We start from the raw sequence: 13947 nt of genomic DNA on the forward strand, positions 1-13947 counted from the left end.
TTTATATAGTTGCCTGAGAACCAAGACTATACAAACTGTTTTGCAAACCTTAAAGAAAAAAAAAAAAGACATCTAACATGAATGAGTGAAAAAGTATTTATTAAACACTTACATTGGATCAAAAAAACAAATCATAGAAACAATCACTTTCATCAAAGATAACGACAACAATTCGATAACATGCCAAAAATTTAGGGATGCAGTGCTGAGAAGAAAATGGGATAACACTAAATAGGTTCAATCAATAAATGAAAAAGCAGATCAATGAATTGGACATAAAGCTAAAATAACTAGAAAACTAATAAAATAAAAATCTTTGCTTAAACACCAAAATAAAAATCTTGAAAATCAAACAATAGATTAACAAAACTGAAAGTAAGAAAAAAGATTAAGAAAAATAAACCATTAGCTAACCTATTTGAAAAGAAGAAAATCAAACTTCCAACGACAAAAATGAAAAAGATGAATTCACAACCAGTGAAGAAAGCAAAAGAAATTATGAGGAACAATATATTTTACCCAATTATAAATGTTCCCAAAATGTAGGGGCCACAAAATCCCCGTTTTCGATGGACTCCACTCATGGAGGTTTATAGGATGAAAGAAAGTGAAACATCAAGAGGCAAGTGGGTTTTTTGTTTGTTTGTTTTTTGCTCAGGTCACAAAATTGGCAAGTGTCAGAGCAGGAATTTGAATTCGTTTTCTACCTCAGATCCAGTGTTTTACCTACCGTCCCACACGGAAAAGGATAACACAGATGATGGATATTTTGAAATAAGCAAGCAAAACTCAAGAGGTCCTAAAGGAAGGACAAGATTAGCTGCCTGGTGACTCAATCCCTGGGACTGTGGCAATCTTTGGTTGCTGTCCTAACTAGGACAAAAAAAGTTACCAAAAGGCTAACTTCCCTTAGGGCAAGGACCCTGTTTTACTTCTTTTCATTTTCTCAAGTCTCATTATCACCTACGGTACTAGGCAGACCGAAAAAATTCTGCCAGTGTCCACAGCTGAAGAGGTAACAATTAAGATAAAGATGAGATCGGGAAGGAAAATATGATTTCTGACATCCTGGTTCCTTGCTCCCAGCTTGGAATGGCTTCAGTCAGTGTCAGTAAAAGAAAATGACAGAGAAAGAAACAGAAAGACAGAAACAGAGCTCGCTCGGACTTGGTATCCAGGCAGAGCGATAACTTCGAGAAGTCTTATTTCTGTGGGCAAGCATACAAGGAATATACGCTCCCATGCACCCAGCAGCGTGCATGCCCTCCCTCTTTAAACCAGGATCTCGGAACAAGACAAGAGTGCCCCGCCGCCTTCTCTGAAAAGAGATTCCGAAAGGAATCCTGCCCAAAGTACAAAGGGATGCCCCTAAAGCTGAGGCGGCAGCGGCAGGCGCCCCGCAAAGTGCCCGGAGGGGGTGGGGCACGGGCACAACCCTGACCCGGACAGGGGATTCAGGGAGTTAGTTCGCTGGGGGCGCGCTCGCGCCGGGGTCCCTCTTCCCCGATACAGCCCCCCACGTCAATGAGTAGGGCCCCACAGCCAGCCCAGGAGGTCGCACCTACCCCCGCCCCAAGAGGCACGCCGGGCTTACCTAGCTTCACGTCCGCACCGCGCCGTAGCTCCAGCGCTGAGGGGGCGCGGCGATCGGCGGACGCGGTCCAGCCTCAAACACCGGGAGGAGAAGGAGGAGGCGGCGGCGGCGGCGGCGGCGGCGGCGGCGGCAGCGGCGGCGGCGGCGGCGGTGGCAGCGGTGGCTGCACCTCCAGCACCAACACCAACTCCCCTTCAGCTCCGGCTCCTCCTTCTCGTCCCACCTCCTCCTCCTCTCCTCCTCCCCCTCCCCTCCGGGCGCCGCGGCAGCCACTCACTCACCCCTCCCCAAGCTACTCGCACTTCCGGGTGATGCCCCGGCCGGAAGCGGGAAGGCCTGGGAAAACGGAGATCGGTCACGTGATCGCGCAGCTAGCGGAGTGAGGAAGGCGGTAAATGGCGCGTTCTCTCCCGCTCTCTACCGTTCCCAAACAGAAACGCAGCCCAAAGCTCCGGTAAGTTTTTTGAATCCCATAGCCCATATTAAATAGATTACATAGATGAAGAAGATGAAGATAGATACGTACATACATAGATTTATAGATACATAGATAAGATAAAAGAGATTCGACGCTTCTGGGCGCCTGAGAGTTATTCCTTGTACTCTTGCCCACAGATAGACAAAGGATAGATGGGTAGATGAATGGGTAACTAGCATATAGTAAAGGTATTGTGCTAAGTACTTTACATGTGTTCTCAAGAGATTCTCATAACCACCCTGGGAGGTGGATGTTATCATCCTCATTTTACAGATGATTGACTAATATCTCTGAAAACAGTAGGAACATACACATAACACACACACATAATTTCTCAAGGGTGTCTCTGAGCAAGAAACTCTTGCTAAATCGTCCCGCTTCAGAGAAAAAGGATGTCTGCAGTGTAACAGGAAGACTGAGCCCAGGAGGCTTCCTTACTCACTCCTTACATTTCTAAACAAAATTAGAGATATCTCAACATAGTTCACACAAAGAAACAAGAGCCCAGTCTTCGAAAGCTCACGATTTGATAAAATAATGTTACTGCGTATTCTAAAGTAGAAAAGTTAAGCAACCTGCTGCCATTGTTGTCTTTTATTCTTATAATATTCTATTCCTCCTGTAGGAAAGAAAACACTGATCTTGCCGAGAACAGAGCTGGAATCCACATTCATAGTCTTTCCTCCCTCCTCAAATAGAGAACAGAGGAGTTGGTTCTCCAGGATAGAGATTGGTCCTTAACTAGACTTCTGTAATTGTTTCTGTAATGTAGTTGATTATAATATCATTACAGACAGCGGCGTAGTAAACAGATACCTGGTCTATAAGCCAAGAAAATCTGCTTTCATATTCTACTTCTGAGGCAAGACACTAAACAAATCACCTTACTCTTTAGTATTCTAGTCTACACAACTCTCAGAGTTTTAAAGAAAATATCTCAGCTGCCTCAGAAGGTGACTTTCCTCCTTCAGGAGTTCCTCCTTTCATTGAAATCACAGCTCCACTCCCTATCTTTATAGGCATATGGTACAAATTCAGCAGCAGCTCATAAAGTCTTCACTGAAGTTCTCCTGGTCATTTTTTTTTTTTTTTTTTTTGCTGAGGCAATTGGGTTTAAGTGACTTGCCCAGAGTCACACACAGCTAGGAAGTATCAAGTGTCTAGTCATCATTTTTAAAGCATTACTATTCTATTACACTCATATAAGACATTTTGTTCAGTGATTCCCCAAATGGTGGTCATCCATTATATTTCCTTTTTTCCCCCACAGAAAAATGTGAACATTTTTCATGTTTTTGGAGCAAATCTCCAGGTTTGGAATCTCAGGGCTCAAACATAGGAAACCATTTCATAATCTTTCTGGGACATGAGGTTGGAACATTGTTGAAATCCTGGAAATTTTTCAGAAAGCCCTCTCACCTCCTTTCAGAGCCATAGACTTGGCCTCCTTCCAGCCATCATCTCCATGTCCTAGCTACTCTGGTTTCCTTCAAGTATCAACCAAAGCCCCAGCTTCTGAAAGAATGTCTTCCCTCTGAAATAATTCCCGATTTATCTAGACTATATTTAGTTTATATGTAGCTGTTTCCATATTAAATACCTCACCCCCCTCCCAATTTGATTATGAGCTCCTTTAAGGAATGTACCAAAATGGATTTACATTGTCTGTAATCTGTAGCACTTAGCAGTGACTAGCACATAGTAGGCATTTAATAAATGCTTTTTGAGTGCAGTGGGAAGAGCACTGGGTGAGGAATCAGGAAGACATCTTCCTGAGTTCAAATCTAGTCTCAGACACTTAGCTGTGTGACCTTGGGCAAGTTACTTAATGCTGTATGCCTCAGTTTCCCCATTTGTAAAATGAGCTGGAGAAGAACATGTCAAACCATTTAATATCTTTGCCAAGAAAACCTTCAATAGGGTCACAAAGAATTAGTTATGACTGAAAAATGACTGAACATTGGAACTTTTTAGCAAGGCATCTGTCCATCAGAATATTTCTTTCTCTAAGCTCGCAAAGGAAGATGATCTAAAAAATATCTTAGTAGGAAGAGTCTTCAGTCCTTCCACTTCAGTGTTTTAAGTATATCATCCCCAGCTTCAAAGCCCTAGCATATTATCTAGCAATCAAATACCACCTAGGTCACCCTTGTTGCACACCTCATGATTTTGCTTAAGAAGTAGTGTCCTGCTTCTTGGCCATTTTATGTCTCTTTTCAGCAACGCTTTTTCAGCTTTCTAACCTGAAAATGTTTGTCAAGTCTCTGTTATAGAAACAAGATGTAAATTCTCAAAAATTAATAGATAAGTTATGTTTCGATAGCATTTGAAGGGTGCCTAAGTATTTGAGACCCAATTACCTTTTGACACCATCAGTATAAGTACCATCCCTACTTTAGAGATACACCATGCTCATTAATTACTCTTTAGATGATTAAGGACAATAGCCGACCAATTCCCAGATAATGGATTAATTTCATTTTACAATGCAAATATGGAGAAATTCAGTAATACTGCATTAACTCTTAAAATACTTCATATCCCTTGACTTCTAAGAAGTCTTTAACAAAAGGGTTTATGCCCTTCATATTCGTTTATCTAGCAAATCTCTCTATACTTAACAGAAAAAAATTTAAATGGAAGATAAAAATTAAGCATGTTATTTGAATGATATATATGGCCAGGAGAGTTCAACTCTTTAAAAAGTGATTGTTATTGTAGCACAAGAGTTAGTGATGGTTGTCAGACAGAAAAACACTTAAAGAAAGGGTAAACCTGATCATCTCAGGAACCCTTCAAACCTTAGAATTAGTGAAAGTCTCAAGGTGACGGCTAATTTCTGGATGAAAAAATCATTTCTTGGGAGATCTGAAGGGTGAAAAAAACCAAACAAACCCTTGACCCTAAGTATGATCAAGTTCATGAAAGAAGGCTTTCTACCAGTAAAATGGCATGATGTTTAAAACTATAGATAGGGTGGATCTTTTTTTTTTTTTTTTTTTTAGTTTTTATTTACCAAATATATGCATGAGTAATTTTACAGCACTGACAATTGCTAAACCTTTTGTTCTAATTCTTCCCCTCCTCCCTCCCCCCAAGATGGCAGGTTGACCCATACATGTTAAATATGTTAAAGTATAATTTAAATACAATTTATGTATACATATTCAGACAATTGTTTTGCTGTACAAAAAGAATCATACTTTGAAATAGTGTACAATTAGCCTATGAAGGGAATCAGAAATGCAGGAGAAAAAAATAGAGGGATTGGGAATTCTAAGTAGTGGTTCATAGTCATCTCCCAGAGTTCTTTCGCTGGGTGTAGCTGGTTCAGTTCATTACTGCTCTATTGGAACTGATTTGGTTCATCTCATTGTTGAAGAGGGCCACGTCCATCAGAATTGATCATCATATAGTCTTGTTGTTGAAGTGTATAACAATCTCCTGGTTCTGCTCATTTCACTCAGCATCAGTTCCTGTAAGTCTGAAATCTTCCTGCTGGTCATTTCTTACAGAACAATAATATTCCATAATATTCACATACCACAATTTATTCAGCCTTTCTGGATGGGCATCCACTTAGTTTTGGATCTTATTTTTCAACTCTAATAGTTACACTGCAAGTTATCACCTTACTTTTTAGTGTGTATAACATTTCACATTTCTATAGTACTTTAAGATTTAAAAAGTGCTTCTCTCACAATCTTGGGAAACAAGTAGTGCAAGTATGATCCCTATTTTATAGATGAGGAAACAAAGGTCTGAGTGGTTAACTTGCAGGTTCAACCATGGACTCAACTCATACTCAATAAACTCAAACGGTTTCCTTTCACCTCCAAGTTCAAATCCAAAATCCTGTTTAAAGCCCTCTGACCTATCCTCCTTCCCACTTTTTCCTGTCTTCTTACATTTTACAAATAACCCTCTGACCACCATGGATTCGGCCTCCATGCTGTTCCATGAACAATGCTCTGGGCATTTTCTTGACTGTCCCCTATGCCTAAAATGCTCTCCCTTCTCACCTCTCCCTTATTTCCTTATCTTCCTTCAACTGCCAACTAAAATCCCACCTTAAAATTTTTTTTTAAACTTTTATATTGAGGTCTGAATCCTGTCTTCCTCCCTCATCCATTGAGAAGGTAAGAAATGTGATTTTGATTATACATGTGAAATCATACAAAACATAAAAATCCCATCTTCTATAGGAAAGGACTTAATTTTCTTCTACTCATAACCATTTTTTTCCGAGAAATTTTTACTCAACCCCGGGTCTCTAGAAATATAAAATAAGTATATAAATCAAACATTTACTGATAAATAAACCTCTCTACTCCCACATTCAGTTATGGGGTCACAGCCCACAGTTAAAGAAACTTAAGTTTCTTAAGAAACCTTTCCTAATCCCTCTAAAGCTTCAGTAAGTAGATGTCATTTTGAGTCAGAAAGACTGGAATTCCAATACCACCTCAGACAATTACTAGCTGTGAGAGCAGTCATTTAACCTGTTGGACAGTTTGCTCAATTATAAAAATGGGTATAAAAATAAGACATCTCCAGAGGTGATTGTGAGAATAAAGTAATATTTGTAAGGCACTTAGCACAGTACCTAACAAACACCTAATAGTTCCCTATTATAAATATAGCTTATTATTCTTTGAAGAATGAGAACAGGGAACAGTTTGACTGGAAGGTAGATTGCAAAGGTGAATAGTGGCATAAATGTTAAGGCAGGCTGGATCCAATTTAGCAAAGAGTTTTAAATGAGGCTTGATTTGTCCTACCTAGAGGAATATCCTAGAATGGTACTTCTGAACTTAGGAACTTTTTCAACTTCCTCAGTGTAAGGTGAAAACTAAGACTTTTCCAGCTAATGAATAAACCTCAGAAACCTATTTCCTCACTTTTCAAAATGAGGAAAACATGCCACAGGTAAGACTTAAAATTTGAGAATGGATGCACTAAAATCTCTATTGGTTTTTGTAAACTATTTGCATTTCCTTGTGATGTAGCTTCAATGAATTAAGACTAAAATGAATTGTAACTTTTTGCTTTCTTGCCTAAGCATTTTTTTCTGTTCACATTTAAGTTCTCTAGCAATTTTAGGTAATATTAACATCTTAAGTGATTTCTTCCAAATGACCTCAAAAAATCCTAAAATTTAAAACTAAGAACTTTGGAAATCATCTCTTCCAATCCTCATTTTACAGAGGAAGACTAAGGTGATTATGGCCAAGACAACTAACTATTGTATAACTAGAGTCCTGATCAGCAATTGAATCTGCAGGGTATTTTTGCACCAAATTTTTACTTCTGCATACATACCATTTCTGGAGTGATAGTAAGCAATATTTTCCAGACTGAAAGGAGAAGACGATTTGCTACAGTGTACAGACACTTCAGGCAATATCCTACTTTAAAAACATACTACCAATCTGCTTTGGTTTCAATGAAACTTTATTTTGCACATCAAGCACAATATTTTTTAAACACTTGGCAAAGCACATAACATATACCCCCCCTTCCCCAGTGTTGCATTATCTAGCAAAAGCCAATTTATGATAAAATGGACAATTTTGATTACATAAAATTTAAATTTTGGCACAACCAATGCAGAGAAAATCAGAAGGGCATAACTGGGAAATTTTTGCATCAAGTTTCTCTAATAAAACAGGGAATTGATTCAGATTAATAAGCCCAAGAGCCATTCCCCAATTGATAAATGGTCAAAGGATACAAAAATGCAGTTTTCAAAGAAATCTAAGCTATCAATACACATATGAAAAAATGTTCCACATCACTAATTAGAAAATTGTAAATTATACCTCACAACTATCAGATTACACATGTTGACCAAAAAGTTAAGACAAATGCCAGAGGGGATGTGGGAAAAATGGATACAGTAAAGTACAATTGGTGGAACTGTGAACTGGCCCAGCCATTATAGAAATTAATTTGGAACAATGTGAAAAGTTAGTAAACTGCACATATCCTTTGGCCCAGCAATATCACTAATAAGACTATATCCTCAAAGAGATTGAAGAAAAAAGGAATAAAAATATGAATAACACTTTTTCTTGGTGACAAAGAACTAGAAAGGAAATACCCATCACTTGAGGAATGGCTTAACAAAGTATGCTAATCACAATGTCATAGAATACTACTGCACTATAGGAAATGGAGATGTTTTCAGAGAAACATGGGAAGATTTATGAGCTAATGCAGAATGAAGTGAGCAGATCAAGAAAAACAAGTTATACAATAACATTATCAAGAATTTTAAAAGACAAAGAACTCTGATCAATCAGTTTCAATGGACTCAATGAAACAATACCTACCTCCTTGACAAAACAGGTAATGGATTCAGGTTATATATCAAGACATTTTTTGGACATAGTCAATCCAAAAATTTGTTTTATTCAATTATACATATTTGTTACAAGTTTTTTTTTTTTTCCCCCAATGGGGGTAGGATAGAAGGCAGTTTTCATTATCAAGTGTCAAGGTTACAAATGTTTTCATTTTTAAATGACAATGTAAGAAGACATTTACATCAATACAAGCCATAAAAATCTAGACTCAAACTAACAAACAGATCATTTTCAACTAAGTATTTAAAGAGCTATCTGAAGAGGGATTAGAGAAATTCTGATTAGCCCCAAAGGGCAGAATTAGGGATGGAAGTCATTAAAGAAGCAAATTTAGATTTCATCTGGAAGGGACTGTCTGAAGAAACAGTGGATTCTCCCTTCCCTGGAGGTCTTTAAGCAGAGACTAGATGACTGTCAGATATGGCCTGAACAGGATGGAGACCCTTTCTCACTGATTCTGCTGAACTCTTGGAAGTAGACCTCTTTCCCTAAAGGCTCCATAGCACCTTGACTTATTAACAGAAGATAAAGTAGGAAGTGAATGGCAATTGGGTGGCCACCTTGATATCAAATTCTTGGAAGCTCAGGTAACATGGGATGTAGCTTTGTGAACTCGCTGCTACTTTTCAATTATTTAAGTTATAAGTACAGCAAGTTAGCTTTTCCGTGGTATCCAAATTTCCATTTGCTGGGAAGGGGAAAAGCTAATGTAGAAATGCAACAGTGCTCCTTAATATTAATACTAATACATTCACAAGACCATTAAGCTAATTGGAGCACAGGCTTTTTTTATATGGGAAATGAATAAGATCTACACAACAAAGATTTCAAATGCATTTTATTACAGGAATAATGCCACGTTACAGTAGATGACAGACTACCTTTTAACTTCTTATTATAATTCTGGAATAATCAATCCAGAATGATGCCAGCTTTGCTGGAAAGGAATTTCTCCTTTACTGGCTTCTCCAGTCTTTTGGGACGACTCTGCCAACAGGGGACAGGTTCCATTCGATTCCAATTTGTGTTGCTGCCTATAAGATTAAAAAAGGCTCTCAGTTATACACTGGCAAACATTAGAAAGGTCTCCCCAGCCAATTTCCTATATAATTCCCTTGTAAAGGAAAGGAAAATTCAGGCTTCTTTAATTTAATCAATTTAGAGTGTACATACATGGAAACTGCCTATTCAGTTTCCCAGATCCCCCCATTTCTGCACTGGATACTTTTCCCCTCAAAATTTTATTTTCCACAGCCACATCATAGCTAGTTAATCATGTCCCATATCCAGAAACTTCTGACTCTTTTCTTCATTGGTTAAAACCACAAATAATCAACTCTTAGTTACTTACAATATCTAGTAAATGTAAGAGGTAAGCACTCTCATCTAATAGTAAGTTCCCTTTCATTCCACATTTCCCTTAGCAATAATTCTGTACTAAGAGGGGGATGCAATGGTACTTACGTATGCCCAAATGGCAAGACAGAAAGTGGCTCCACTTAGCAATATTGGGGTGCCATACTTATCATGAAAATTAGGCAGCCTGTCCTGATGGTTCTGCCTTTCAACAGTTTGCTGAAAGCTGCGAACTAAAAACAAAACAAAAAAGCATATCAGTTTTCAAGAAATCAGGGCAAACTTGATTGTTATCAGCAATAATCATGAAGGGCAAATATATGGCTTTATGGTACTGTATACCTCATGTTTCCTTAAAGTTAAAATATAAAAAAAGCAAAAAACAAAGTAGAAAGGGAGATAACAGAATCACAAAATGACCACACTATGGAGAAATTCACCCAGACCCAAAATAAAAGACTCAACTTTTTCCTCAAATAAGATAGTAGGATCATAGATCTAGAACCTAGAAGGGCCTTCAGATCATTTAGTTGAATATCCTCATTTTAAACATGAGAAAATGAGGCCTAGGTAAGTTAAGTGATCGGCCAAATGTCACACAGTACTAAGCCCAGAGGAAGAATATGAACCCAGGCCCTGAACTCCACGGTCAATGCTCTTCTTACAAGTGATGGCATTGCCTCCAAATAGTGTGAAATCAGGTTTAAATTTATAAGGATATCTAGTAGAACAAAGAAAGTCCTCAATTTTTCACCCTTTCATAAGCATGCATAAAATGTTTGTGTTATTGCAAATCCTTATGCAGTGTGAACTACAATGGTCTCAAAGGCTACATACCAAATCAGGATCCAGACGTAGCATCTGAGTATCAAATGTTATTAGGATTTAAGTTACTAATTGGTAGTCAAGGATGAGTAAGCTGTGGAGGGGAATGTAGTGTTCTGCATATGTGTATACACCAACTTAATAGTAACTGAATTGATTTTTCCTCAACTGCAAGACATTGAGGTCTCCCCAGTTCCAAGGCCACTATGATGTATCATCTGAAAAAATATGTTAATATGCTACATTGAGAGATATATCATCAAACTATGAGATGCAAGGCAAATGAATTCAGACTCCCACCATGTGTACAATACCTATAAAAAAAAATTCCTTTGAACAGAACCTATTTCCCCATATTTGGAGCATTCTATTCACCAATGTTAAGTGATGGTTTATTGATCCTTTGTCACAGAATTTAAGCAATAGAAACAGCAGCACTACATAGTGGAATCAGAAGACTTGGACTCAAATTCCTCCCTTTGACCTTGGGCAAGGCACTTAACCCTACAGGCCTCATGTAAAATGAGGGGATTTCTAAATGTATGATCCTGTATAAACCTGGGGGGGAAAGAAGGGAAGAGAGAAAGGAAAAAAACAAAACAAACAAACAAAAAAAAAAACACACACAAAAAAGGCCTAGCCCTTTCCTACTCTAAAACTAACTCTCATATTGTTACCCCCTCCCAGATAAGATGTGATGATACTGTACTATCACCACAGATTAACATGCATAAATTTCTTTATGTCCTTTCCCAAATTATTTCCCCCCAGCTCTCTATTTCTTGAATTCAGCTAGGCTTTAAAACATGCTCTATGGGTGGCATAAAATTTAAAAGTTAAATTTACTGTACTAACCTCTTGAGGTTAGTGGCAGCGAGGCACTGGCCTGGGAGTTGTTCTGTGTGAGGTCCTTGGGGACCTCCCCTCTCTGGGCCTCTGTTTCCCCATCTGTAAAATGAGGGGGTTGGACTAGATCAGGTGTCAAACTCTCAGTCAATATAACTCCCGAGGCCAAACCAGATTCAAATGTGATTGGGAAATGTTTCACAAAATAAAATTTTAATACACTGTAGATAATATTCGGCCGGCAGGGATCCATTTCTAATTGAGTTTGACACCACTGGACTAGATCATCTCCAAGGCCACTTCCAGTTCTAACAAAAATACTATTATTCTTAAACAAGTAAAGTGGTCTCTTATGAGATCCAGCCATGGTCTCCATATGCTAATGATGAAGTAGCACCGGGATGATCACGATATAATTAGTCCAGGTTGTCCACATGACCCCATGAGACCCATCTCCTTCCCTTCCTCCTAGCAAGTAAACAGGAAGAGAATTTTATTTAAAAGATGATTAAACATTAAGATTTCATTTCTTTGAACAGCTTAAATATCCATCTCTCTTGATATATATCTCCATATATATATATGTATATTGACACATATATATATATACACATACATCAGACCTTGACCATGAGCCACCCTGCAAAGCGCATATAAATTGGCTAAAAGGGGAAAGGGGGGGAAAGGAAACTTATCCTTTTAAACTCCACCCTCCTTAGGCCCCAGAGAGCTTTTATCTTATTTTCTTAGTCCCCAATTGGCCCCTCTTTAACTCTAGGTCTTTTATGTGTAGTCTTATCAGAATTAGAAAGCTCCAGGAAAAAAAAAAAGGAGTTACTTGTTTTGTTATATCCCCAGCGCTTAGCACAGTGGCTGGCATACAATGAATTTAAAAGCTTCATTCATTCATTCAAAATCTTCCTAGAAAGACTTAAAAATTTGGCTACAAAAAACTTCACAATATCACAAAGACTCTTTCCAGATAAGAGATGTAACCTTCCTAATAGAGCTTTAGCCCTCTCTAAAGATAGGCATTTCTTCTCAGGCAGGTGGAGGGAGGGGGTGCGGGGAGAGGGGGGCGGTGGTGCTCTGCATAGATCATGTGACTTCCAGGTTTAGCGCATTGCAGGGGTATGAATTCGGGCTTCCATTGTGACAAAGGTGGGCTGAGCCAGATCTTTAGTAGCCATCTTAGAAGCTGCCTTTAGGTTCCAAAACAATCAATAATACAAGCATCCTCCCTCAACCCCACCCCACCCAGCCCACTGCTGCAAAAAAAGAAAAAAAAAGGTTAGATCGAGTAACATTGAAACAAGATGCTCAAGGTCATACTGTCTCGGTCAAATTATAGACAGAAAACAGGTCTTTAAACACTTTAAAGGTCAATCTCGAACGAAATACACATTTTAACCCACACTAGTCGAAATGGACCAGGTCTTTGACAATGGCAAGCCGGGGGGAAAGGGGGGGGGGGGTAAAGAGGATGGTGGGAGTAGGGGAGGAGATGGAAGGAGTTTTTTAGGGGGGCAGCCTTTCACATACAGAGAAATAAATGCTCCTGAAAGCGCAATTAATTCCTTGTGCCCGAGGAGAGAATTGAAGGTATCCTTGGCAAATAAAGAAAGCAAGAAGATGCTAGTCAAAGTCAGAGACCCTAGCAAAGGCATTGGGGGGTTAGGGAGGAAAGAACTGGACTGGGGGAAGGCAAGTGCCCATCCCGGGATTAATTTTAGGAGGGGGCATGTAGCACCCCAATGGTCCCTCCGAGGTCTTTTACCAAGGTCACCAGGTCAGCGGAGAGCCAGCTTGGTTTCCTTTTCCATGAGGGCATGGAATGACAGCTCCTCGGGGAGGCGAGAAACCTAACGGGGTTAACAGGGAAACGCTAGGGACATGAGGAGGACCTCTTCCCCTGCAGGCTCGTCGGACGGCACTGTTCGCAAAAGGAGGCGAAGGGTGCTGTCCAAAGAACTAAGAAACCCCGAAGAAGGAGAACAAAAGGAGTCAAGGTTATCTGAAGGTTCAGCTTGTCTTTTCGAGAGATAATCGGTCTACGAGAGAAAGGAAATTTGCTTACCCGAGAAGCGGCTCAAGGCCCTCCTAAACAGAGGGAACATCGCCAAAAGAGCAAGAAGGAACCACAAGGGACTCAGGTTGTCGACAGCGCGCCAAGCGCGTTGCTTCGTCCTTGCAAGAAGTCAAAAGAAGCAAAATGGCCGCCCGCGGCGCATACTAAAGGGGAAAAGTAACTCCCGCGATACCTGTGATTTCTCGTCGGAACTGCAGAAGTTTTTACTGCAGAGGAAGTTAGAGATGACATATGGGAAATGTAGTTTAGGAAACCAGCGGCGACAACAAAAAAGACTGGTATCGTGAATTCAACCAATGAAGCTCCTTTGAACTTCAGACATAAAGGGGGGCGGAGGCACGGGCAGGGTATCGTTAGGGACGATAAAAAATGGTATTCCTAGGCAAAAAAC

At 39.5% G+C, this 13947-nt stretch overlaps 2 protein-coding genes across 3 annotated transcripts in view; both read right to left on the reverse strand.

The window, feature by feature from the left end:
* Nucleotides 1-1746, reverse strand: part of ATP7A (ATPase copper transporting alpha) — a 103542-nt gene extending 101796 nt beyond the window's left edge. The window contains exon 1 of the mRNA XM_074277143.1: nucleotides 1595-1746. The gene's annotated coding sequence lies outside the window, so the exon portion shown is untranslated. The remainder of the gene's footprint in view (nucleotides 1-1594) is intronic.
* Nucleotides 1747-7508: 5762 nt separating this feature from the next.
* On the reverse strand, nucleotides 7509-13704 carry COX7B (cytochrome c oxidase subunit 7B). Of its 2 annotated transcripts, XM_074277159.1 has the most exons (4): nucleotides 13545-13699; nucleotides 11477-11569; nucleotides 9905-10029; nucleotides 7509-9474 (listed from the first exon to the last, which is right to left on the reverse strand). In XM_074277159.1, the coding sequence occupies exons 1-4, from the start codon at nucleotides 13582-13584 to the stop codon at nucleotides 9397-9399; spliced, it is 336 nt and encodes a 111-aa protein (XP_074133260.1). In that variant the 5' UTR covers nucleotides 13585-13699; the 3' UTR covers nucleotides 7509-9396. The 2 variants fall into 2 exon arrangements, with proteins under 2 accessions (XP_074133260.1, XP_074133261.1); XM_074277160.1 differs by lacking the exon at nucleotides 11477-11569 and having other exon boundaries at nucleotides 13545-13704.
* Between the last annotated feature and the right edge of the window lie 243 nt (nucleotides 13705-13947).

Source organism: Sminthopsis crassicaudata, chromosome X (assembly GCF_048593235.1).
Source record: "Sminthopsis crassicaudata isolate SCR6 chromosome X, ASM4859323v1, whole genome shotgun sequence".
Taxonomy (NCBI): domain Eukaryota; kingdom Metazoa; phylum Chordata; class Mammalia; order Dasyuromorphia; family Dasyuridae; genus Sminthopsis; species Sminthopsis crassicaudata.